At 44.4% G+C, this 24,462-nt stretch overlaps 1 protein-coding gene across 6 annotated transcripts in view; it reads right to left on the bottom strand.

Annotated features, from left to right (window-relative positions):
• PHF14 (PHD finger protein 14) overlaps nt 1–24,462 on the bottom strand; it is a 169,898-nt gene that overhangs the window by 117,591 nt on the left and 27,845 nt on the right. For all 6 annotated transcript variants that reach the window (XR_011976477.1, XR_011976478.1, XM_072650791.1 and 3 more), the window contains exons 6-13: nt 19,750–19,861; nt 18,995–19,132; nt 7,685–7,831; nt 6,378–6,648; nt 5,989–6,095; nt 4,796–4,891; nt 3,328–3,431; nt 1,560–1,691 (exon numbers count right to left, since the gene is read on the bottom strand). Coding sequence is in view for 4 of the 6 variants with exons in the window: in XM_072650791.1 (XP_072506892.1) it covers nt 1,560–1,691; nt 3,328–3,431; nt 4,796–4,891; nt 5,989–6,095; nt 6,378–6,648; nt 7,685–7,831; nt 18,995–19,132; nt 19,750–19,861 (1,107 nt within the window). In the remaining 2 variants the exon portion in view is untranslated. The remainder of the gene's footprint in view (nt 1–1,559; nt 1,692–3,327; nt 3,432–4,795; nt 4,892–5,988; nt 6,096–6,377; nt 6,649–7,684; nt 7,832–18,994; nt 19,133–19,749; nt 19,862–24,462) is intronic.

The raw sequence follows: 24,462 nt of genomic DNA, 5'->3' as shown, positions 1-24,462 counted from the left end.
CCAACTTAAGATGATGGATCCAAATTGTTTAGGCTAAAGGAAAAGCGACCTTGAATTCAAAGAACACTGAGAAAGGCCCAGGGGAACTTCCTAAGACAATTATAAGGAGTGACAAGCCCACTTCTAAAGTGACCAAGAAACAATAGAGTTGAAAGCACAGTGTGTGTGTGTGTGTGTGTGTGTGTGTGTGTGTGTGTGTGTGTGTGTGTGTGTGTGTGTGTGATACAAAATTATATCTATTTATAGACACTCATATATATATATATATATATATATATATATATATATATATATATATATATATATATATATATATATATATATATATATATATATATACACGCACATGCACACACATACAATTATCCCTGGTTTTGAAGTAGCTCCCACCTCACTCACCCAATTGTCCACAGAGTGAATCACAAGCATGGCAAAGAAGAGCACTGTTTCTCAGGTGGCCCCTCAGGCCCCAGAAGCCCGGACCCTGGTGACCTCATCCTAACTCTCCCACTGAGGAATGAGGCTTCAGAGCTGAGCCATCCCTCAAGGCTTCACTGGCTCTGGTGGCACTACCAGCCCCACCTCAGGCATGCTCACAGCTCTCCCAGCGACCCTACAGGTAGGGAGAGGCCCAGTGCATAGCTCATAGGTGGCCTAGGGTCTCTGTCTCTGTCTCTGTCTTTGTCTCTGTCTCTCTCTCTCTCTCTGCTAAGGCAGAGACACCTGAAAACAATCATTCCTCACCACCAACAATCACAAAACTCTTGAAGGTTTGCAAAGCCCTTTACACGTTAATTCATTTGGTCCTCAAAACAACCCTGGGAAGAAGTCTGGTCAGCAGGAAATGGAAGGAGACAAAGGTGAAGTGACTTACGCAAAGTCACACAATTAGAAATGTTTGAGGCCAAATCTGAACTCAGGTCTTCCTGCCCCTAGACCTTATGGCTCTTTCCACTGAGCCACCCATGCAGCTGTGGGCAGCTGGCACCTACCAGCACTGAGCCTGGAGTCAGAAAGACCTGAGTTCAAATCCAGCCTCAGACACTTCCTAGTTGTGTCACTTAAGACACTTAAGTCTTGTCTGCATAAAACTGGAGAAAGAAACAGTAAATCACTCCAGGATCCTTCCAAGAAAACCCCACTGCCCGTTGGTCCACGAGGTCACAAAGAGTTGGACACGGGTGGCTAGGTGGCCCAGTGGATGAAGTACTGGTCTCAAATCAGGAAGACTCCTCTTTCTGGGTTCAAATCCAAACTCAGACACTTCCTAGCTGGGTGACCTGGGGAAGTCACTTCACCCTGTTTGCCCCAGTTTCCTCATCTGTAAAATGAACTGGAGAAAGAAATGGCAACCACTCTAGGATCTTTGTCAAGAAAACCCCAAATGGTTAGACCCAGGTGAAACAACTGAACGAGAAAAAGCTGCCTCCACTTGGAGAAAGTGCATGTCAGCACAGACAAAATAAACACTGTGAAGGGACCGATGACACCTGCTCTATGACTGTGTCTACATCGGCCACCCCATTCCCCTTCATGCTCACGGTGCCAGCCGCCCTCACCAGTAACTGTTCTTAGTCTTTCTCGGCATCCTCGTCAGAGGCGGATCCAGGCAGCCCAGGTGATAATGCAGCTTGCAGGTGTCACACAGGAGGAGGAGATGTTGGTCATGGTTCTTCTTACAAATCCCACAACTGTGAAGAAAGGCAGAAGAAAGCATTCCAGGATCAGCTCTGCAAAGAGGGCCAATCATTTCAAAACATTCCAAAATGGAATCCTTCCTAGACATCATTTCCTTCATGATCGACTTTTCCTGCTTTCTCTTTTTTTAAGTCAACAAATATTCCCTTCTCATTTGTGTACAGGAGGCACTGACCAATGAGTTCTTCAGGAAGCAGTTCAAAAGCTAACTAAGGAACTGTCACACTCAGACCCTTCCAAGAAGGGCATAAACATCCATTCCACTTGGCTTATGGAGTGGGAAACGCGTGCTTGCCTTAGACTGATTTCTTAGTGCTGAATAGGAAAAGGTAAAAGAAATCCAAAAGGCATAGAAAAGTCCACTCAATTCTCTGAAGGACAACATTCAGGAAATCCTTCCATGTCCGGGGGCAATTTTTCCTAAATATCTTACTATCTGGAATTTATGCTAAAAACAAGTCACAGACATCTAAAGACAATAATCAAAACTGACGTAGAAAAGAAGTTCAAATATAAACGCAATTCACTTAATGTTCTAACATGAAATTCTTAAATCTAAAAATATTCTTCAACTGGTTCTCCCAAGGTAGCTTAGGTAGAAAATGAAGCATTTCCAAATCAGACTTTGGGGTTCTGAAAATAAACCAGTCCTTACAAATTGCAAAAGGAAAGTTTTTGAAGACTCAGACATCAAACTGCCCTCCTACAAAACATGCAAAATATCCCTTAAGGCGAAGTGATTATAAACAGAAATCTAACGAGACTCTAGCTGGAGTTCATCAGAGCGCATGTACTGTTCACACAAATTGTGCAGGTAGCTGTGTGTGAGAGTATATAGAAAGGAAGGTGATATTCTATTTGCTACTGATACAGCCACATGAACAGGGTGGTCAAAAGGTGGGAAGGCTAGGCCCGGGTCCCACCTGTGTGAGCCTGGGCGGGTGACTCAATTTCTCAGTCCTTTAGAGGTCTAAGAGTCTAAGGTGCAGAGAAGCTGCCCACCTACATTGATACTAGGGGGCTGCCAGGGTGCCAATATGGTCGCCCAAACGCGTAGTAAAACAAATAATGTGTATGGCTCCACAATGGCCATAAAAGCATTCTGTCTTAATGGCTGAGGTTTCTCCAATGAACCATCTGAGCTCCCAAAGACAGGTGGCTGAAGGGACTCCCACAAGTACAGCAGCTGCTGGGCTCTCTATCCATTCTGAGGAGGCCCAGTCTACAGCACTGTGCCCCTACTGGGCTTCCCCACCTACCATCTCCCAGCATGACAGCAGGGACTCAGCGTACCCCACACAGGGCCTGGCCTCCCTGGCCTCCCTCTTCTGGGCCACGGGAGGCTGTGGGCTAAGGAGCAGCTTCCTGTGCACTAAATGTCACATTGTGGTGAATGACAAAACAAGTCAGACAAGGAAACAGAAAACAAAAACCCATCGGACAGACTCACACTGAATGCACACACAGAAACGATGGAATGGGTACGAAAGGGGCTTTGGGTGGCATAGCCCTGCTGCTGCAGCTGGCCAGGACCTGGTGCTGCAGGAACAGCTCCAGCTCAGAGGCAAGGGGGAAGGGGAGAGAAAGGAAGGACCAGCCCCACCCACCCATCAAATAGTCAATACTTGCCTATAAAGGACGGCTGGCAGGGTCGAGGTCTTTTGAGCACCGCCTTCCTTTTTGCTGGGCTTTCTCTCCTTGGGCGCTCGCAAAATGGCTGGTATGTTCAACTTCTATTGATGTGAACAATGCAGTTTTTAGGGTTTGAAAGAAGACCACGGCAAGCCCCTTCTCCTTGGTGGACCATGTGCAGGCCCCTGACTGTGTCCCTGCTGACCCAGGTTAGAGTGCTTGGCCAGGTGGCCTCTTTCACCCACTTGCTGATGGGGCCCTAGAGGAAATCAGGGCGGCCTCTTGCTCCTTTTCCTTAAGGAAAGAGCCCCTGACAGACAAGGCCACTTCGCAGAGGGTGGAAAAGAAAGAAGGGCAAGGCCTGCCTCTGCCCGACAAAAGAAGAGAGAGGTCATTTGTCTGAGCTATGCTGTTGAATCAAAAGAATGATCTTATTGGCCTGATCACCTCCTAGAGGTGGCCAGACCCTCCTTGGTCTATGCTCCAGATCACAGCCATCTGTCCAAGTCCCTTCCCTGTGCGCAGATGGAGGCCCCTTCAGCAGTGGCTCTTGTGCTCACACAGGGGGAACCCTGGGAGAGGGGTCTGGACAGGCATCTTCATCTCCACAGACCCAGCAAAGAGCCAGCTTGGCAAGGGGAAGGAACAATGGGAAGACAGCCAGATCTCTGAATCCCACCTCAAGAGCCATCTTCCACTACCCAGTGCTCCTTGGGCCTGGCAACTTAGTGCCACTCCCATTCCTCTAACAGTTGACTCTAACACAAGCTTTGCTAAAATAACTAATCTCAATTACATAACGCACTCTGCCCTCCCTGAAGTCCTGCCGCTGTCCTGTCCACAGCACTGTAGCCTGCCGCAAGCATCTTTCCAAACCTAGCCAAAAAGAGGTGTTTCTCCAACCCAAGGGTTATCCAACAAAAGATCCCACAAGAATGCCTCCCAGTATGACAGCTCTGGATGCTAAGCCAGATGGGCACGTCTGTGCCAAGGACCACAAGCACTCTGCACTCCTGAAGCAAGAAGTAGGTTCATCCTTCAGCATGATCAACAGTTCTTTCCTCTCCTTTGCCCTCTCATCCCTAACACATGAAAACAAAACCCTGCCTGTCCACATGGCCCCAAAGAGTACATGATGCTGGGGCTGGCCTTGTCGAAGGGGCAGAAGAGAAGTTCAGAGAATTCACCAGGATTAACTTGTGCTTTGGGTCTGGCTTCATCACAAGTGACGGAGCAATCAGTGAGTGCAAATGGAAGAGTTGTGCCAACAAAACAGCTACTACAACAACAAAATTAAGCTGCAGATTTCCAGGGGTGGCTTAGCGAGCTTTCGATATGCTTCAGTCAGGAATCATTATCCCCGAAGCATCGCTTGGACCCAACCAAACACAAGCTGACAGATGGACCAGAAGACAATTCCTGGAGCATCATCTGTACAGCCATATGAAGACCAGGGGATGGTTACCTGTCCAGTGATTCTGCCCAGCAAAGCCCAGATCCCTTGTCCTTCATTTCTGAGTTTTCCATTCAGGTTCTGGAGTTCTTCTAAGGATTCACACAGCTAATAAAAGGAAGGAGAGAAAAAGTCACAGAAGAGACAAGAAGGTGTTTCCCCATACACCACAGACGGCTACCCATACAGTGTCTCACCAAGCTGGCAACCACTTTACTTTCTAGTCTGGCCCAGGGTGTGGGGAAAATCTACCAGGAAAGGCTACAGTCTAAAAGACCAGTCTGCCAGCCCTGTGAAATTCAGCAAGTGACCCATCCCTGCCAGGCAACATGTGTGAAACAAGGCACTTGACCCTAGGCCAGGCCAACCCCCAGGTCAACTTTGTGGTCACTGGACCTCACACTGCTCTAGAGCACGAGGTGGACTCCAATCCAAAGGTCTTTCAGACCCCCAAGTCACAAGAACATTCTTCATGGGTGTTCAGAGACAGCTGCATTTAAAAAAAGATTTCAGTTACTCAGATGAAAGATGATTGAGAACAGACCAACACAGCTATCCAAGGACCTAAGAGAGCACCTGTCATCAGAAAAAAAATAGTAATACACAATGCCTGACACTAGGGTGCCATCCAGGTGAGCAGAGATAAGATGTGCCAGAGGCTGTACGGATCAATGAAACACTCAGGGGAAGAGAGAGGGAGGAGCCACAGAGGTCAGTGGAGTGATGGGCCTAAGCAACTGGCACAAGGTGGGAAGGAGCCTGCCCAGGCTCACACTGGGGTGTGTCAGTGGCGGGCCTTCACTCAGGTCCTCCTCACCTTCTGGCCTGCTCACGTGCTTCTATGGTAAGCTGCCTTGGGTTTAAAAGAAGTTTAAAATCAAGGACAAAATTCTCTATTCTGATTTTTAAATGCCGTTAAAATACTGTGACTTGTTTCTGTATTCTTCTAATGAAAGTTTAAAGTGGGGGCTCCTTCCAAGTCCAGAAGAAATGGAAATGAAATAAAAGTCCTCATCTATCCAGGGTGCTCCCAGCACTTTGGCTCATAGAAACACGGCTGCACGCATGTTCACAGGCAATTCAGATCACAATATGATGGCGGGGGCCTGCTCCTGCACATGACCTCACTGGCCACCCAAGGGTCCCCAGGCCACTCCTGCATTCACGGCCCCCTGTGCAGGTGCAGGGTCATAGCTCTCACTCACCTTGTTGTACTCCACGTGCAGCTTTTCCTGCTCATTTTCCAGCTTATCCTTGATGTTCTTTTGCTCAGCCATATTTTCCTGGATCTGAATCATGCGCATGTTTCTCTCTATTTAAATCAAAGAGACGATGTTACTTCATAAAATAAAAAAGTCAAAATCTGTAGAGAAAGCGAAATCAGCCACTCTGCCCTGGCCTAGGAGAGCAGGCAGACATTACGCCAGTACTATTAGAGGTCTTGTTTAGTGACAGACCAATGGAAATCTAAGGTTAATGGATCTGGAACAGTGAACATTTGGGGTCTGGTTAGGGGACCTGGCAGAGCATGTAAGAAATGCTAGAGGAACACACTGATCAGACCTCACAGTGTTTGCAGCCTATCCATACTGACCAAAATAGTAATTCACAAAATCCGCAGTCAAAGCTGGCTGTTTGTGCTTTCGCCGCCCGTCCACACTGGAACTAGTGTCTGATGTGTCCACAGGGAAGATGTCCGTGCTGATGCCCATGAGCTCGGCTTTCCGCATCAGTTTACGAATGGCTGAAGCGCTACTGGTCAGAGGTCGGGGCAGCTTTTCTCTGGGCACCCAGGCCTGAGGCCTGGTGGAACGAGCCAGTTCTGCCTTGGCCCGATATTGCTGCAGCCGAGCATTGATTCTGGCCTAGGAAAGAAATGCATTCAAGTCAGTCTGTATGTAAAGTAATAATAAATATATTTAAAAGACATCAAAATGGAATGAAGAGACCAATGAAATCCAACCAACATTGATTAACTACCTACTGTGTGTTGGAACCACCCAAAAAGAAAGATGACACATCATCTGCCCTCAGGTAGCAGGTACACCACTGGAGATAAGCAAAAGGAAGGTGCCTGGAGGATGGGGTAAGGGCTGCTGCACAGGAGCAGGTACCTGATCTGAGCTGACCCCCATGGACCTGCTAGGCCTGGAGAATGCATGGAGGCCACGACGAGTGAGTGAAGGGCCCAAACAACAGACACACTACTTTATATACGTCACACACACAGCATTCCAACTGAAATAAGAATATTTGTGCGTGTGTGTGTGTGTGTGTGTGTGTGTGTGTGTGTGTGTGTGTTATATGTGTACACACAACTTTCAGGCCCCAAGAACTTCCCTTGGCTCTCGAGTAGATAAAGTTCTCTATAATTCCCATGAAGAGAACTCAAACAAGAAGAAACATGGGGATTCCCCTGAAGCCAAGATGCTTTTGGTCCTCAGTGGTGAGTCAGGCAGAACCAAGCCTCAGCACCGGCGAAGGCAGGGTCTGCCCAAGAGCAGCCCCCCTGCCAGGAGGCTAGCTCAGCTGGCTTCCTCACCTCACGTGGGCGCTGTCCTGGCGAGATCAGAAGGTAAGTTTGATCCCACACTGCTCTCACTTCTTACTCTAAGGACATCTATTTTCCAGATAAAAATGGCCCCATGGTCCCAGGCACCTACCACCCCCTGGTGGCAGTTTTGTACTAGTTCACTCCTTCTGAGAGAAAAACCTCTTGAAAGTTTAACCTGAAGACCTCAAAACCAAGAGGACGAAAGCAAACGGCACCAAAGAATTTCCAAAAGCCTTCTTTCCCCGCTACTTTTTGCTCTGCTTGAGGCTCTAAGAGCCCACCCAAACGCTTCTGGAGGCCTGAATTCCTCCACTCATGGGACAGCTGGAAGGATAGGAAGAGGGTACCTGGGCCTCAGGGGACAGCTGCTTCTCCCTTTCTTGCAAAGACATCTTACAGTAAGACTGCAGAGCCAAGTAGTTTTTCCTCTTCCATTTTCTGTCTAGCCTGTCTGCATGCTGTTTGCAATAAGCAAAAAATGGGTCGGCTATGTCCTAATATCAAAAGAGAAAGGAAGATAATGAAAGGTGTTCATCTCAAAAACGGCAACACAGATATCAAATGAGACAGCGAGGATAAAGCCATTGGCAGACCTTAGAGTACCATCTAAATGAGTGCTATTATTATTATATGCATTAACACTAAATTTACTTTTCTGTTGAATATTATTATAGAATAATAATTATTTCAAGAATCACTAAAGGCAGTAACACTTCAAAATCATGTCAATGATTGCTCCTGCAACTATACTTTACGTGATAAAAACCTGTTTCAATATCTTTTACTATGTCAGTATACATTCATTAATACTTGGAATGAAAATTATTTTAACTGACTGAAAAATCACATGTGAAATCTTAAAACTCTAAGTAGATAAAATTAAGGAAACATTTTGGCAAGATGGCAGGCAGAGAAAATTGAGTTTTCTTCATTTTTTCTCCCAAAAAACTAATTTAAAAGGACAAAAGGCAACACAGCAACATGGGGCAAAAAGAGTATTACAAGTCCAGGGAACTCAGATCCAGGTGTGAGAGGCGTGTGGTAATCGTGTTCAGGCGTCTCATTTACCCACCACCTCTCAAAGGTGGAGAGGAACCAAAGTCCTCCACACAGCTCCAAGAGGGGCTGGGATGAATTTAGGAGAGTCGTCATACAAATGGGAGTTACGCTCCAACTATTTATAAATTTTTTAGAACCAATCTCTTTATAAATGCATAATCTATTAAACTTTACAGTTTTATAATTGGACTTTCAGTGAATTCCATTAGTAAGATTTTTTTTTATAAAAAAATACAAAATTTTCCATCTATAAAAGCAATGTTTCTATAAAATACAATAAAATGCAAATACATGTCAGTTAACATTTAATAAACAAATTATGAAGCTCTGGCTTCTCTGGCACAGGACGGAAAGCAGGCAGACAAGCCTCTGCTGGCCTATGCCTTAATTACAGGAACCAACCACCAACGTTTACATACCTCATCAAGGTTGATTGATGCATTACACCCAATCTCACTGGGGTCTCCAAACCACCTCTTGAGGGAATTAATATAACAGGAATCATCTCCATTACAGAGGACAAAACTGAAATTCAGAGTGGGTCACTGACTTGTCCAAAGTCACAGAATGGTCAATGTCAGCAAGACAGGATTTGAACCTAAGCTTTTCCAGAAGAAGGAAAAAGAAAACACCCCCGAGGATGGCTTTGAAAGCTGCTAGGGGAACGTAAATGGGAAGTAGATGGTGCAGATCAGACAGTGGCTGTTCTTCTGTTCTTCTCTCTACATGGGAGCTCAGAATTTACAGTGGGCTGTTGAAGCAGCCCACAGAGGTCAGCCTGCCTCACTCAACCCTTTCCAAATTTCACACAAAGGTTCATTAAAAAGCATCATAAGTCATTATCCCTCAGGCCCCCTCAAAGACAATCCTTTCGAAAATTCTGACCACTGAGGATCCATTTCCTCCACCAAAGCTGAGCCTGGAGTTGAGGCAGTGTCAGAAAGAGGCCATGGTGCCACAGACAAGGTTTAAACCCCAATGCCCCTGGCCCCACTTCACCAGTGTGCCCCCACCCACCCCAACTGACTGCCTGACAAATAAACACCCATATACCATGCAGAAGGGAATTTTCAGACAGACTGAGCCTCTTTGTAAGCTCCAGGCTAGATAGTTGCCTCCTTAGCCCACCCTCCAGTACCAGATCTAAGCAAAGAAAACTGCCTAGATGCATGGGGAAAAGAATAAAAATTTACTTTTCTCTTTTCCTGCGGTCATTTCAATGCTTCCATTTACTTTACCAAAGAGATGCGCACATACACGCATGCGTGTGCACAGAAACACACATGCCTTTCTTTCACAAGGCTTTGTGTACATCTTTTAATTTCCACATGGCTTTGGGAGACATTAAGGTATTCTAGCAGCAGATTTACCTTCCTAATTACATTTTCACTAGCACAAAACTAAAATTAATTAGTTTGCTTGTCCTAATCTCACCGTTAGAGGGGAAGGCCTAATTCCATGAAGCCTTGCCCAGACCATGATAGGCCACAGTCACTTGGCCCTTTATCCTCCTCATCTGGCCACTGGCCTGCACCACCTGGAGGCATCCTAGCAGCCTCGGCCTAGCTTTCTTTTAACTCCACATTCAAGTCAGGAAGCTGGTCTCTTGCATAGCATTTAGTGTTCAACATGGTGCTTTGAGTCATTAGGCTTTTCAACAGTAAATATCTGGTGGTGAATTGGATTTTAAATGTACTGCATATGGCCCAAAAGAAGATATGAGAAGAACATTCCAACCCCAGCTCTCTGCAAAGGTAGGAGATCCGTGTTATATATTATATATATATTGTCAGACTTTTTCAACGTATTCATCAGTTTTGCTGATTTCTTTCCCTTTCTTTTTCTTTTGTCTTAAAAAATGCTGTTTGTTAGATGAGATGGGTCTCTGAAAGGGAGAATGAGGAGAGATACTGGGGAAAAAACGTGACTATAAAAAAAATCAGTAAAATCCTTTTTAAAATTTAAAAAATGTATTACATGTAAAACAATGCCTAGGCTGCATTCTACAGCAAAACGGATCACTATACCATGATTCAAATGTATTCCTATGCTTTAATCACCTAAACAGTAAACACCAGGTCACTGTAAACTCTGACTTGTATGGTACCTGATATAGTGCGCTGCACCCAATAACTGACTGGTATGGACAACAGAGAGAGTGTGTGTCATCCCAAACTGGCACCTCAACATTAGCAGAGATCTGCACAAATGACATCAATTGAATCCATTTCAGCATTTTTCTACTCCAAAGCAAAATTACTTAAACTATGTATGTATCTAGATCCTTTCTCAGTTGAAAAGCAAAGCAAAGAACTGTCACCAAAGAGATGCCCATTGAGCTGAGCGCAGCTAAACAAGGCATGGCACAAGAATGTAAGGAAACATTACTGCCCTGTGGAATGGAAGAATGCAGAGAAGGAAAGGGAGACTTGCATGAGCTGATGCAGGAAACAATCAACAATATGGTGACAAGAGGGTGAATGAAAAACAGCAATTTCAAAATGGAATGCTTTGAAATGATGATCATGAGGCACACTGCAAAGGACATGAGAAAGCGACTCCCTCCCTTCTTGGAAGGAACAGGACAGAGAACATTGGGATCGGCTGGTTTTTCTGAACCTCCAACCATCCTGGAGAGCAATTTGGAATTAAGTCAAAGTGTCACAAAACTGCGTATATTCCCTTTAACTCAATAAAACTATTAGCATGGTGATCAGGGGAAAAATGAAAAGAACCTTCATGTTCTAAAATACGTATAGCAGCCCTCTTTGTGGTGGCAAAGAATTGGAAGCTGATGCCCATCAATTGGGGAATAACTAAAGCTGTAGTACATGATTGTGATGGAACACTACTGTGCTATAAGAAATGATGAGCTGGTGATTTTAGAAAAACTGGAAAGACTTGCAGGAAATAATGAAGAGTGAAGAGAGCAGAGCCAAGGGAAACACTATATGTAGTAACAGCAATACTGTTCGAGAAAAATTTGTGACCAAACAAGTTATTCTGCGTATTATAAATACTCAAATCAGCTACAAAGGAAGACGCTGATGAAAGATGAACATATATTTATAAATCAGTGGTAGTTCAGAACTTTAAATGAAACAAAAAAATGTTAAACAAATAACATTCTGTGTTTTCCTGACGGTTCTTTTCCAAACACTGCATTTCCAACGGGGCCTCTCCAGTAGCGCTGCTGCTGCTGCTGCTTTCCAATGCACGTGATCAGTTGCATATCCATCTGCCAGGTCAGCCATGGCTGATTTCTGACCTGGCCAGGCCACGTGCAACAGTGGGGTCTGTGTACCATAATGCATCAGCCTTCTGTCCAAAGGACCAATATGGAAAGCTTGTTTTTATGTAAATAATTCATGTCATTAAAAAAATCTGGTCCTGCAATTTCACTGATACAGAGAACTCCTGGCAAGGGGATGCATTCTACCAGTGCAGATCAGTAACTGTCTTTTGTTAAAAAATTTATTTTTTTCCAGCTACATATAAAAATTTTCAAATCTTCTTGGTTTAAATTTTGAATTCTGAGTTCTCTCCCTCCCCCATTCCTGTCCCCTCTCAATGAGAACACAAGCAATTTGATACAGGTTATATGCATGCAGTCATGCAAAAGATATTTCCATATTAGTCATGTTGTGAAAAAAAAACAAAAACCATAAACATTTTTGAAAAGAAAAAATAAAACAGGAAGCTACCAGATGGCCCCCATTGTCATCACCACCCATCAACGATCTGCTGAGCCTTTCCACTGAGCTGAATGTGCCTTAAATACTTCTTATGTTACTGTGAAAAATCATCAGTTACAAGCTGATTTAAAAAATAGTAATAACTACGTAGCCCACGATGACCCCAGGTCTTATTTTCCTAGGAATTAATGACCTGGCTACATCCTCAGCCCTGGACTCCAGGCTAGGGGAGTTGATTTTTTTAATCCAACTTTTCCCCAGCTGTTTCTTCGTGCTGGATTCCAGCTGTGACTCTGGCCTGCTGAGAGCTTTGGAAATCTGGCTCAGTCATCCTGTGCACTGGCTAACTTTACAGTCCTGACGTCCTTGGCACATCTGAAAAGCATGCCTTCTATCAGGAGATTCAACTGGCTACAAAAACCATTATGTTAACATAATGTACACAGCCCCACATACCCGTTTCTGCTACAAAGTGCTGGAATAATGGGGAAGCTGTCAGTCAAACAGACTCAGGGCCCTGATACTTTTTTTTTTAATCCCATCTTTCATTATCTGTAAGAAATGGCCGGGAATTTTTAAAAATTCAATTTAATAAATCAGGCTATAAAGAACAGCCTTTTTAGGTTGCCATACATTAGAAAAACTGAAAATAAGATAGGAATATAACAAACAAATGAATTGCCTTAATTAAGGAACTACTTTAACTAAATATGCTAATTAGGTAAAATGACTCCTAGCTGAAACCAGGCTGAAATGAAGCAGCCCCTAATTTTAACACTTATTACCACTGTTTAGGGTGCCCTACACTTGCCACTCTGAGTTGCCATATTTTCCAGAAACACTGGACCCAGAGTGAGACAATGCTTGTGCAGGGGGGCCCTTTACCGATAACGGATCCCCCTATCTTCATAGTTTGGCAGCTCCCAAGGGAAAAGAAGGCAGCTTTTGCCATCGCCTTGCAAAGGGGTCTTATCTTGCTTTCCCATCTTTGCGGGCACATTCCCCTCCCATGTCATGCTCCTTCCTGATATCTCCATCTCCCTTTGAACTATTATAAAAGTAAAAGCCTGGGTAAAGCCTGGGAACCCTTTAGGCTCCACATGCAGGTTCATTTCTCTTGTAACAAACCTGGTTTTCACAAGTCTTGTGATGCTGTGACTGTCTGTTGACACTACAAATGAGTAACCCTCATTAGTACATCAGCAATTCATCAAAAGCCCTACATGCTAATTGTATAAAAACATACACAGATGTGCAAAGAATCTCTTGATTTTATGCCCTTCCCCCCCGCCCCAAAAAAAGGGGCTCTGTATTAAAGGGGGACCAAGAAGCGGCAGCAGCAATAACATGTCAGGGTCCCTTGATCACTTGAGCCAGGCTTTAGCCAAGGTCTCCAAAGAGAAGGGCCTGGCTAGAGAAGAGGCCTAGAGACCAGGCTTCCAAGTGTCCAGTCTACAAGTCCCTGTAAGGTCCACTGTCTGGGAATAAGAATCATGTCTCAAGAGCACTTAGCAGGGCAGGAAGTCTGGATCAGGTGACCAGAAAACTGTCTAGTGTGACCCGGCCCATCCCGACGACTCCGACTTCCTGAATGCAGTGACCCTGATGGCCTCTGCACCCCATTCTGACAAGACTGTGCCCACTGACCTACAGGATGCCTTCTCCCAAACCAGTTGGCATCGTACTATAACAGATCCATAATTCTACTAAACTGTAAACGGCCCCAGAGCCGCATACCCAAAACATGGCCAACAACTGTTCCTTAACCCTGTTCTCTATTTATAATTTCTCTTTTCATAACAATCACAGGGGAACATCAAGTTCAAGGTCAGGTGTGACTCTCCTACCCAGGAAGGTGACAAAGTAGAATGTGTCTAGGAAGGCCTTGGATCATGGGGGTGTTTTTTAGGACTATGTTGTTATAAGAATATTATCTCAAAAAGAAGTCACATAGCACAAGGAGGAGCAAGCCAGCCTGGGAGTCAGGGAGACCTCAGCTGACTGGTAATGTGGGCATGGCTAATTCGGTAACCCCTGATGCCTCTGCTGCAGATAAAGAGCCAGCTATACTGGCTCAGGCAGCATTAACTTTACCCAGCTAAAGCATACAATGTGTTGTTGCTTAGGAAAAAAAAGCAATTACAAAAAGGAGATGACGGGACAAGGAGAATCCTGTCGAATCAACAGACACTGACTCAGCACCTCATGTGCACCTAATCTGTGCCAGGGGCTCAGGAGGCAAAGAAAAAAGCCTAACACTCTACCAAGCGAGAGAGACAATACTGTCTCTGAATGTGACACACAATCCCCATGAAACTGTGACCTCCTTGAGAGCAGGGACTCTGTTTCGCCTACTTCTACACCCAAAGCACTAACACAGTGCCACGGCAGACAGGAGGCACTTAACAAATGTTCACTGATTGATTTATCTAAGTGGATACAAATGAGGCACTGACCACGGGGGAGGGGAGAGGTAAGGGGGTCACACATCTGAGAGCCAGCCCAAGCCTGTCCAAATGCACCACCCAGACTACCTGTCTGACACCAAGAAGCCCCTCCTGCTCCTGGGGCCTGGACACCAGATGGGAGGGGAAGGAGTAAGCTTTTGTTAGGTGTTTGCTATGCGCCCAATGCTGTGATAAGCACTTTACAAATGTTATCAGAGGGAGGCCATCACTGAAATACGTAGCAAAGAACCACCCCAGAGGCCTTTGACCCCAGGGGTAAGATCTCTTGGAAAGGTGGCCTGATGATTTGCTCCCACACACTGACCAATGTGTCCCGAGACAGCGGAGAAGACATCATCCTGACAAGGCAGGAGAGAAAAGTACATACAAACTTGCACATACAAAGTAGAGTGTAAAACTGGGAACACCACATGTGAGAAAGTCACCATCACCAAGGTGGGCACAGCCCCATGTGATTGCAGCCAACACCATCACAGTCCAATACACGGAAGCAAGCATCTCTGTAGTACCTGCCATTCCAGGCACTAGGCAGGAACAGTCCCAAAATGCTTACAATCTAAGGGGATAGGACACAAACTTTGGAAAAGACACACCAGTGCGTGGGGAGGGGAGGAAAGGCAATGCTCAAGACGAGCACTTGGTGAAGGTGGCACCTGACTTGGCTTCTAAAGGGTAGGGAGGTGAGTTAGGGTATTCTCAGGAGGTTGGCTCAACAGCAATGTCAACAGGGAGTGAAGCAGATTTTTAGGGAGGGGTAAGATTACCAACCTCATCAGCTGTGGCCCAGTCACTAAGAGAAATATTGATTCTAAATCCCTATCACAACAAAAAGGCTTTCTTGGACCTGGAGTCTGTAGAACTGGCTATTTCACGAGACTGGGAGTGCAGAATTAAAAAGAAGAGTGAGTGAGTACGTGTATGTGTGTGTGCACGTGTGTGTGTGTGTGTGTGTGTACACACATGTGTGAAAGAAGGATGAAGTTTTTTTAATTACTTTCTGATGAAAAATCCCTGCTGAGGTTTCAACTCACTTACCATCTACTGAAAAACGCTGGGATCTGAGATCCTTTCAATGACTCTGACCACTGTCCAATCCATGCCTTCTCGAGGGTAAATCTTGCCTAAAAACTCCCCAAAACCCACCATGGGAAATCTGGCCAAAGCTTTCAAAGCCAGCCACCTCTGGGTCTCTGAGAGCTCAGGGCCAGTGAGACAGTAAAGGGGATACCAGCTGCTCGGGTTCCCTAAGCGGCACCCCCTCCCTAGGATATGCATGTACATGGGAGAGGGATCTTGGGGCCTCTCCACATAAGTCATCCTTGATGGTGACTTGTGCCAGTATGGTCCACTGGATTGTTAACTGAAAACAACATCATAGGGTCATGAGACATGCATTGCAACTGGATTTATTACAAGAGAAAGGCACATGCATATGGGAACTCCCTGTACCAAGAATCTCAGCAGGACAAGGAAAGAAAGCCTTGAGATTTCCCTTACAGGGAAAAGGGGAAGTCATAGAAAAGGAGAACACTAGTCTCTTCTTGAAGGGGAAGAGAAAGGTGATGGCAAAAGCAGCATTCTTTTTCCTTGGGAACCACTAGACCATGAAGTTAGGATGATCTGCATTCTGGGAAGGGGTTTTTAAAGTGATATTTCCTGAACCCTATTTCTAGGCAGTTAAGACTACTGGATGAAGCTCATACCCTGGACCTTTGATCTTATTTACTGTCACAACTGATTTTCTGGTGAAGATAAATGGGTTTTTCTAGATGCCCCATTATCACATCAGTGGCAAATAAGCACATCTTGACCTTTGTTTCCAACATTAACATCCTCTGATATCTTTGTTCCTATTTTTCTGCAATGTCACAAACTTCTAATGCTGTGTTAATAAAAGTAATGACTGGGGCACTTTAGCGCCGTTCATCTCTGACAAGAGCGACCCTGCCAGCATGCTGGCTCTTGGGGTCAGGTAGGTACTTGTTATCATGGTGAAGAAACCCTCTCTCCCAAAGATTCTGAACCTGGAGTCCTTGAACTTGGAATTTTTAATGCTTTGATAACCATGATTTGATATAATTTGTTTACAGTGTAATTTCATGTACATTATTCTAGGCCTCTGAAAACACTACTCCGAGCACGCCACTCAAACTGACCACCAAAGGAATTCAGGACACAAAAAGGGTGAAAAGGTAGCATTCTACTGCTATTTCTTTTAGTGTTTTAATATGAATGAATGTTAAGTTCCACCAAAAAAATGCCTTCTATCCTTCATGATTTAATCATGTGAGGTTTGAGTTTTTTGTTTCCACAATACACTACACTGAGCCAAGCTCTGCTTGTTCATGGTAAATAATGTGTTTAGAAGTCTGATAGGTTTTGCTAGGTCTTTATTTTTCATTCCACACTAATTAGGGGAAAGGGGCTGTAACTATCTTTGTGGCATTATCCTTGTCCTGCTTTAAAATCCATAAGGCATTGCTTCAGATGGGTTCCATTCCATCTTTCTCCATACTTTACAAAGGCTCTACACAACACAAGGATTATTTGTTTATGGAAGGGTCAAAAGCATTAACCTGTTAATCCATCTGGGGCATGTGTCTTTGTGTGGGGGAATTCTCTGATGACTCACTTTCCTTCCTCCAAGAAGAAATTATTACTTCCCATTGTGTCAGTTTGGGTAAATCATGCTTTTGTAGATAAGCACCTATTCGTTCTAATTTACCTAATTTGTCAGAACATAGCTGTGGGCGGTATTCCTCTTTAATATTCTTGATTTATTTTTTCAGATGAACTTCCAGATTGATCAATTCAACTCAAATGTTCTTTCATTTTACATTCTATTTATTTTTGCTCTTAACTTTACGATTACTCTTTTCTATATTCTTTCAGCCTACTGGTTTGCACTTTAGGTGCGAGCCTAATTCATGTGTTTTCCTGCTTGCTCTCATTAATGGAAGCCCTTGGCCATATAAATTGGCCTCTACATATTGTTATGGCTGCAAAGCACAAATTTGTACATGTGGTATTGTTATTTCTCACTTAAACATTACTACCGTTTTTCTTATTCTTTTACAACTTATTCTTTTTTAATCATTCCTTTAATCATTCCTCTTCACAGTGACTGTAATCTCATCCTAATGTTATCACATAGTGTAATCTAAAAGACAGCATGTCCTCTGAAAGTCACAAAGGGATTGATTCCCCATGACCTAGCAAGTGTTCAATGTCGAACATTTCTACACAGTAGAAAATTATGTCGTCTTTTTCTCCCATTTCATTCTTCCATGGTAATTTCAACTGTACAGTGAGCAACCAATCTAGGAGTTCCTTGTGGATCTATTTTATTTTAATTTTATATTTACATAACGGAATACTAAAGTTCCCAACTATATCATTGTAACATTGCTTATCTGTTTCTTCCTCTAATACTATGAACAATTCTTCCATAAATTTCAGTGTTCAGTGCATACAACATCAGAACAGGCAGACACTCACTATTCCTTTTATCCTCCACACTATTAAGTAATCTCTAATCCTAATTGCTTTATTTTTTTTATTCCACGTACTTCTTTCAAGCACCCATAGTAATCAATGTTCTTTCTTGATCCATTCTGTAACCCATTCTCTTTTAATAGGAGAATTGAGACCATTAAAATTTATCCTCTTAATAATTTTTCTTATTACTCTTGATGTTGCCAAGAGAATGAAATCAACCTCAACTATCTATTCTTATTTCAACTACTAATGAAACAAGTTACAGTTCTGCCTATAAACTCTTAACCCTTCTAACAGACTTACAGGAGAGCTCCTGATGTTTGCAAAGTAATTTATAATCATTATGTCATGTGAGAATTGCGACAACCCTGTGAGATACATGCTGCCGGTATTTTTATTTTACAAATGAGAAAATGAAGGCTGAGGATGTTTAAAGGGTCTGCCCATAGTCATAAAGTTGCTAAGCATAAGAGGCAGAATTCAAAATCAGATCTTTCTGAATGAAAATCCAGTACTCCATGACCTACGCCACAGCAGCGCCTGAGGTTTAATCCTGTTTTTAGTGCAGGTGACAGTTGTGTCACTGGGTTTCCTAGTTCCGTTCCCTTCATCTACGTTATTCATTTTTTTGTGTACTTGTTAAATGCATTTATCAGTTAACGTTGTGTTATTTTTGGGGGCTAGTTCCCTATCCACCAGGCCCTACTGCCCCCAAATGAAAGCTTTATGTAAATGCTTTGGAAAAATAATACAAAAAGAGAAAGATTGAGTTAATATATTCTTAAAATGCACTGAACACTGCTCCAGAGTGAGCTGGGGCAATGTCACAGCAAATCCAACCTGCCAACCTTGGGGGTATGTAATAGAGGCCTAGGGTCAGATACCATGAAAATGACTTGAATCACTCCCACTGTCCCCTGAGCCAGGCTAAGCTTACCTCCTCAGCAGCAGCCTCGGAAAGCAGACCCTCCTTTTGGGCGCAGGTTACGTGGAAATAGGCCCGGCACATTCCTGCATCACAGCTGATACACACTCCAGTTCTAGCAAAACGGGGATCTTCACAGAAGCTGCATTCCTATCCAGAACCAAATGAAAACTGCTCAATCTACAACATTTCATAGACTGTCACTCCCACAATTTTCCAACTTAAACAAAACAGAGATTTGTGTGCATGGGCAATGCTTCCTTTCAGATGAGGATGACAGAGCTTCCGCAACAACCAAAAAGCACCATTCCACCCAAGGACACCACTAGTTCCCTGGGAAAGAGGCCCTCCTCTATCTCCAGAAGCACAAAGAGGCAAGGAGTCTGCTCTCTATGTTCAAACAAATCAAATGTGGACAAAGGAGACCTGGGGCTATGAAATGCAACCAATTAAAAGCAAAAGGAAAACTGTTGTAGGAAGATGGGAGAAAGAAGAGAGCCCTCCCTGAAGGGAGAGCAAGGGCTGACAGGCAGAGATCAGAAGGACATACATGAATGCCCACAGGAGGAATAGGAATTGGGAAAAGTCATAGTGTATATGCCCTAGACAGCTATTCAGTCAGGCAATAAGCACCAACTACATGCCAGGCACTGTGCAGAAACAGTCCCTTCCATGCTCCAGATGGATAAAAGTATAACATGCAAAATAATGCCCAAAAAAGCACATTGGAAAATCACACAAAAACCATTCTAAGAGCTTCATCTCACCTTGGCCCCATACTTAGAGTAATTCATCTCTGTAAGAGTCACAGGCCGCAGCTTGTCGATATCCCCAAAAGCCACTCCTGGGACGTACAGGGCACAGACAATGTGGACCCACCTACAAGGGAGGATATGACAGCATTTATTGACGAGGTCATCAACAAGCCTACTATGTGCCCTAGGGCACGAAGGACCAAAAGTCCTTTCCCTCCAGGAGGGTGTGGTCTATCTAAATGTGGTCTTGATATTACAAAAAACATCACTAACATAAGCTCCCCTTCACCCACATGCTATTAATGTTATCTACGGAAACCAAAGGAAAAGAGTCACTTTAATATAGTCATGATAACAATTCCTAAAGACAAGACCTATAGAGGCCAAAGCTGCTGCTCCTCCATCCCCAAGGGTGGCTACCTATGACCTCGAAGTGTTCACACACAACAAGGCCCAGCTTCTTCTCTTGTGTCTGTGCTCCTCCTGAGAAAGCAGGCAGGCACGGAAGGACTAGGGGACATGGAGATGAGGCTCTCCAGGGAAGAAATCTAAGAGTGTAGGGGGGAGAGGGGAAATAATGGAGGGAAAGATGGAAGTGAGAGCATGATCAAGACAAATGACAGGCTCAAGAAATAGAGCTGCTGAGAAGCAAGACAGGCCAACAGAGTGGGAAAGGCCATGATCTGGACATCTCCTTGCTATTGTTTGCTATATGGAAAAATAATGCTCCAAATCACTAATAATTAGAAGCAGGATCTAAAAACCAGTTCTGCAAAATATCTTCACAGCTATTTTAATATAAGTAGTTTCCCTTATAATCCTCTGTATTTCATTTTACGCATTTAAAAACTTTTATCTAACAAGGTGGTCTATAAAGTTTACCAGACTGCCAATGGGGACCACAACAAAAGACTAAGAAATCCTGAACTGGAGGGACAAATCTGAGGTCCCACCTCACATCCAGCAGACTGCAAAGTTGACAAAAAAAGGGAAATGATAAATGTTGAAGGAGCCACAGGAAAAAAGGCCCATTGAAGTACTATGCCCCCAAAGTCACCAGTCTGCACCCCATACGATATAGCTGCCCTTCGAGAACCCAGGGGGACAGCCCACCAGACTGTAGAGGCTCATGGCCAAGGTGAGGTGCTCTTCCCCAGGTCATGACAATGTCTCAAAACATCCCTCAAGACTACGGGATCCCGTATTTGCAAAGCACAAGTGGGAGAGCAGCTCAAGAGAAGGCCGGGGATCAGGAATCAGGGTTGGGAAGCTATGGACAAAGAGGAACCATCAGCAATCACAACATGAAATCCACAGCCAAGTACCAGACAAATGAACTCGACCTACCGACCTACTCTCTAGACTAGAATGCAAAGAGAAGATCTGATGGAAAGAAGTTGGACAGTTACAATGAGCTCTACCAGAGCCACAGGTCCATGGACTATGTGGTCATTCTGCTGCATAATGCTCACCACAAAGGAACCTAAGCAAGAAAAGAGTGGATGTTAACCACTCTTTTCCACTCCAGGAACAGACTTTCTTAAGGGCAAGGACTGCACAGGGGAAGGGCCCTACATCTTTCTTCTCTTGACCTGAGGGACTCCATCTTCAAAGCAGTCTCCTTCTCAGTGTGACCTGAGCAGTCAGACCAGCCTCCCTGTGATGGGGCTTAACTCCATCCCAGAGTCTTGCCAAGTTTCTAATAAGATGGTCAGTGCTTAGTGCTCCACCTGGCATGTAGTAGGCACTTTATAAATGCTTGTTGACTTATCACCAGTGTCCTTCTTAGAGTGACTAACCAGGTGGGAAGAGGTTGTGATCCATCATTTTAAAAAATCTTTGCTTTTCACCTCTTCATTTTTATTTCCTTTATATGTATAACACCTCAAATACATATGTCTAGTATTACAGATGCTATATATACTATATGCACATATATGTATATATAAAATGGAACCTGCTGGAGGAAATGGTATTGGCCAACCAGCAGAATCAGTCTGTCCATCAGTCAACAAGTGTTAGTTAAGTACGTACTCTGTGCCAAGCACTGCGCTGATCTTCCAAAAGGGAAGACAATGTGCCAAGAATTAGGCACACCCAAGACTGATACGGGGTACAGGAAAGGTCATTTGAAAGGGAAAGACAGAGTAGCCCTGACCTTTACCCTCCACTGTATTGGCTGGAGGGTGGGTTTGTCCCTCATGATGGACCCTTCAAAGTCTTCACTCATGCAACGATACTGTCACTACTATGTGATGCTCATGGAAGAGGATGGAGAGAACTCCAAACTGAAAGACCACAAAGGCCCACAGACGACTCAGGAAGCTTAGAACATGTTGAAAGCGTATTTTTCCAACTGCTTGAATCAAGAAAAGAGTTAGGAATCACCAAACATGTCAAAAACCAAATTACAACAAAAAATGAACCGAAAGAGACAAATGTTCCCACAGACGGAGTGGTCATGTCAGAACACTCTACCCTCCAGCTTGGCAGACACCAAACTAGCTGACACATGTTTACAAAAGTTGTCAATCAATAAACACGAGGTCTGGACAAAGCCACAAAAAAGGAACTTCATGGTTTCCTAGATGTTTAACAAATGCTCAATTGCTGTCACAAAGAGGAGAGCAGAAGAGCCCAGAACCACGCCTAAGCTCTGAGGTGGAGAAAGACAAGAAACAAGGCTGATACAACTCAGGAAACTGTAGAGTAGCATGTGATACACCTGTCTGCCTGACAGCACAAAAGGCTAAGCCTATCAATGAGACTGTGAGGATGCAAACTGTGAAACTCCGGTTACCAATCCCCCTGCACTATCCCCCTCGAAATGACCCCAACCCAAAGGCCAATGGAAAAACACAGGAGAGATCAAAGGAGACTGGCCTGTCCACCTCACCAAGTGCCTGGATGGTGAAATCCTGAAGCTGAGATCACATGCAGTGAAGGCTCAGACATGAGAAGGAAACAAGGAAGGAAGAGGCAAGTTGGACATATAGACAGTATACCCAAGACAGGCAAGAGTGGAGACCTCTTCAGAGCAGGCAGAGCAAGGTTCTGGCAGGAGGGTTTGTGGGAAAGCATGGGAGCAGAGACTGAGTGAAACAGCCAAGACAGGCTCAGCATACCAGCTTCTGATACAATTTGTGGTCCTGGGATTTGGGGGGTCAGGGCGGTTTAGAAAAGAGAGCTGAATCTGAATGACAGTACACTCAAGTGTTTGTGAATCAAGCGTTTCTAATTGAACTTTCTGATGACTGCACCCTTCAATCACATTCAATCCAGAAGATATTCACAGGCTCACCAAAATGAAAACTAAACATACTCATGTGCCCATCATCCTCAGCCTCACGATCACACTAATAAAAAGCTGTCATGGCCCTGGACAAGATGTCAAACATTCTAGAGGTGGGCCTTCTGGGTCACATGCTGGGCTTGAAAGGAATCAGATCAACCATTTTAATGGGGCAAGTGGGGAAAACAGTCACCATCTTTACAATTATCTTTTCTTGGGAAAATCCAAGGCTCTGATTTTGAGATTTCTGGATAGCTGCTCTAATACAACCTCCCAAACGCATCCTGCTGAGTTCAATTTAGAGATATGTATCTCCAACAAGCAGTTGCTTCTCCATTTAATTGGCCCATTTTGTCCTGCAGTATTAAAGGCCATGGTGGTGATGGCGGTAGCTGCACTGCTGGACTTTATCTAGCATCAACCTAACCATTGGCTGACCGCTTCCTCCTGACCTTCATAAAATGTCGGCATCCACGTCACACAAGCACAACAGCCTAAAGCTGCCCCTGCAATGGATGGGCAGCAGGCAAGGTCCCAGGAGAGGGGACGTCAGCTCTCGCCATTACTGGGCCTCAGCGCTAGTCTGTTCATCTGCTAAGCCTTACTGGCTCTAGAACCTTGTAATGGAGACCAATTGGGTAATCGAAGAACAATCCTCCTTGTTACTCTACCATCGCTTTGCTTCGAGCTATGATGACAGATGTAAAGGAAAAGAACAGGAAGAAAACCATACAAAGCAAAACCAAAAAGAGGAGAATTTACGTTCTAGCGAGGAGCTCGTTTAGCGAAGAGCCGTGTCTTAAAATTCATGTGCATTTTAATACAAGGTTCCAAGGAAGAAATCAGCATTTTATTCCAACAGGAAACACAAGAACAGTTTCAATCACCTGATTACGAGCGTTTGTGAAGCTCCTACTCTGCGCCAGACCCCAAAGGTCCCCTATGGTTCCCCACTACAGAACAGTGATACAACACTAGGAGGCAACACTGCCCCCTCCCCACAGGCAGCCACCTGCCAGAGACCTCAGCTGCGGGGCTCAGTCACAACAATCTACAGCTCCAAGAGGCGGAGAAATGCTGGATTACAGTTCTGAACACCGTAACTGAACCGGCGTTGAATAAGACAAAGGGAATGGTGCTTCCATTCAGTCCAATGATTTTCTGTGAACTATTGATGTTCTCATCAAGAATGTCAAAGAAGGGAAGGAAATCTGGTTAGTTTAGATAATAAAAATTGTGTTTTTGCATAACTGCCGGAAGAAAAAGCACTGATTAAGCCCACTATACACCAGGTGCTGTGAGAAGCACAAAGAGAGCAGTCTCATCCCCAGCTTCCAGAGACCTGTGTTCTTCTAGGGCCACATGACCCGTCCAGGACTAGTGAGGGAAGCCCCAGGTTGTTTGCTTTTTTTTTTTTTGCAGGGGCACAACCT

Source organism: Notamacropus eugenii, chromosome 3 (genome assembly GCF_028372415.1).
Source record: "Notamacropus eugenii isolate mMacEug1 chromosome 3, mMacEug1.pri_v2, whole genome shotgun sequence".
NCBI classification, from domain to species: Eukaryota; Metazoa; Chordata; class Mammalia; order Diprotodontia; family Macropodidae; genus Notamacropus; species Notamacropus eugenii.
The sequence above is the reverse complement of the archived record's forward strand: the minus strand, read 5'-3'. Positions and strand labels throughout refer to the sequence as shown.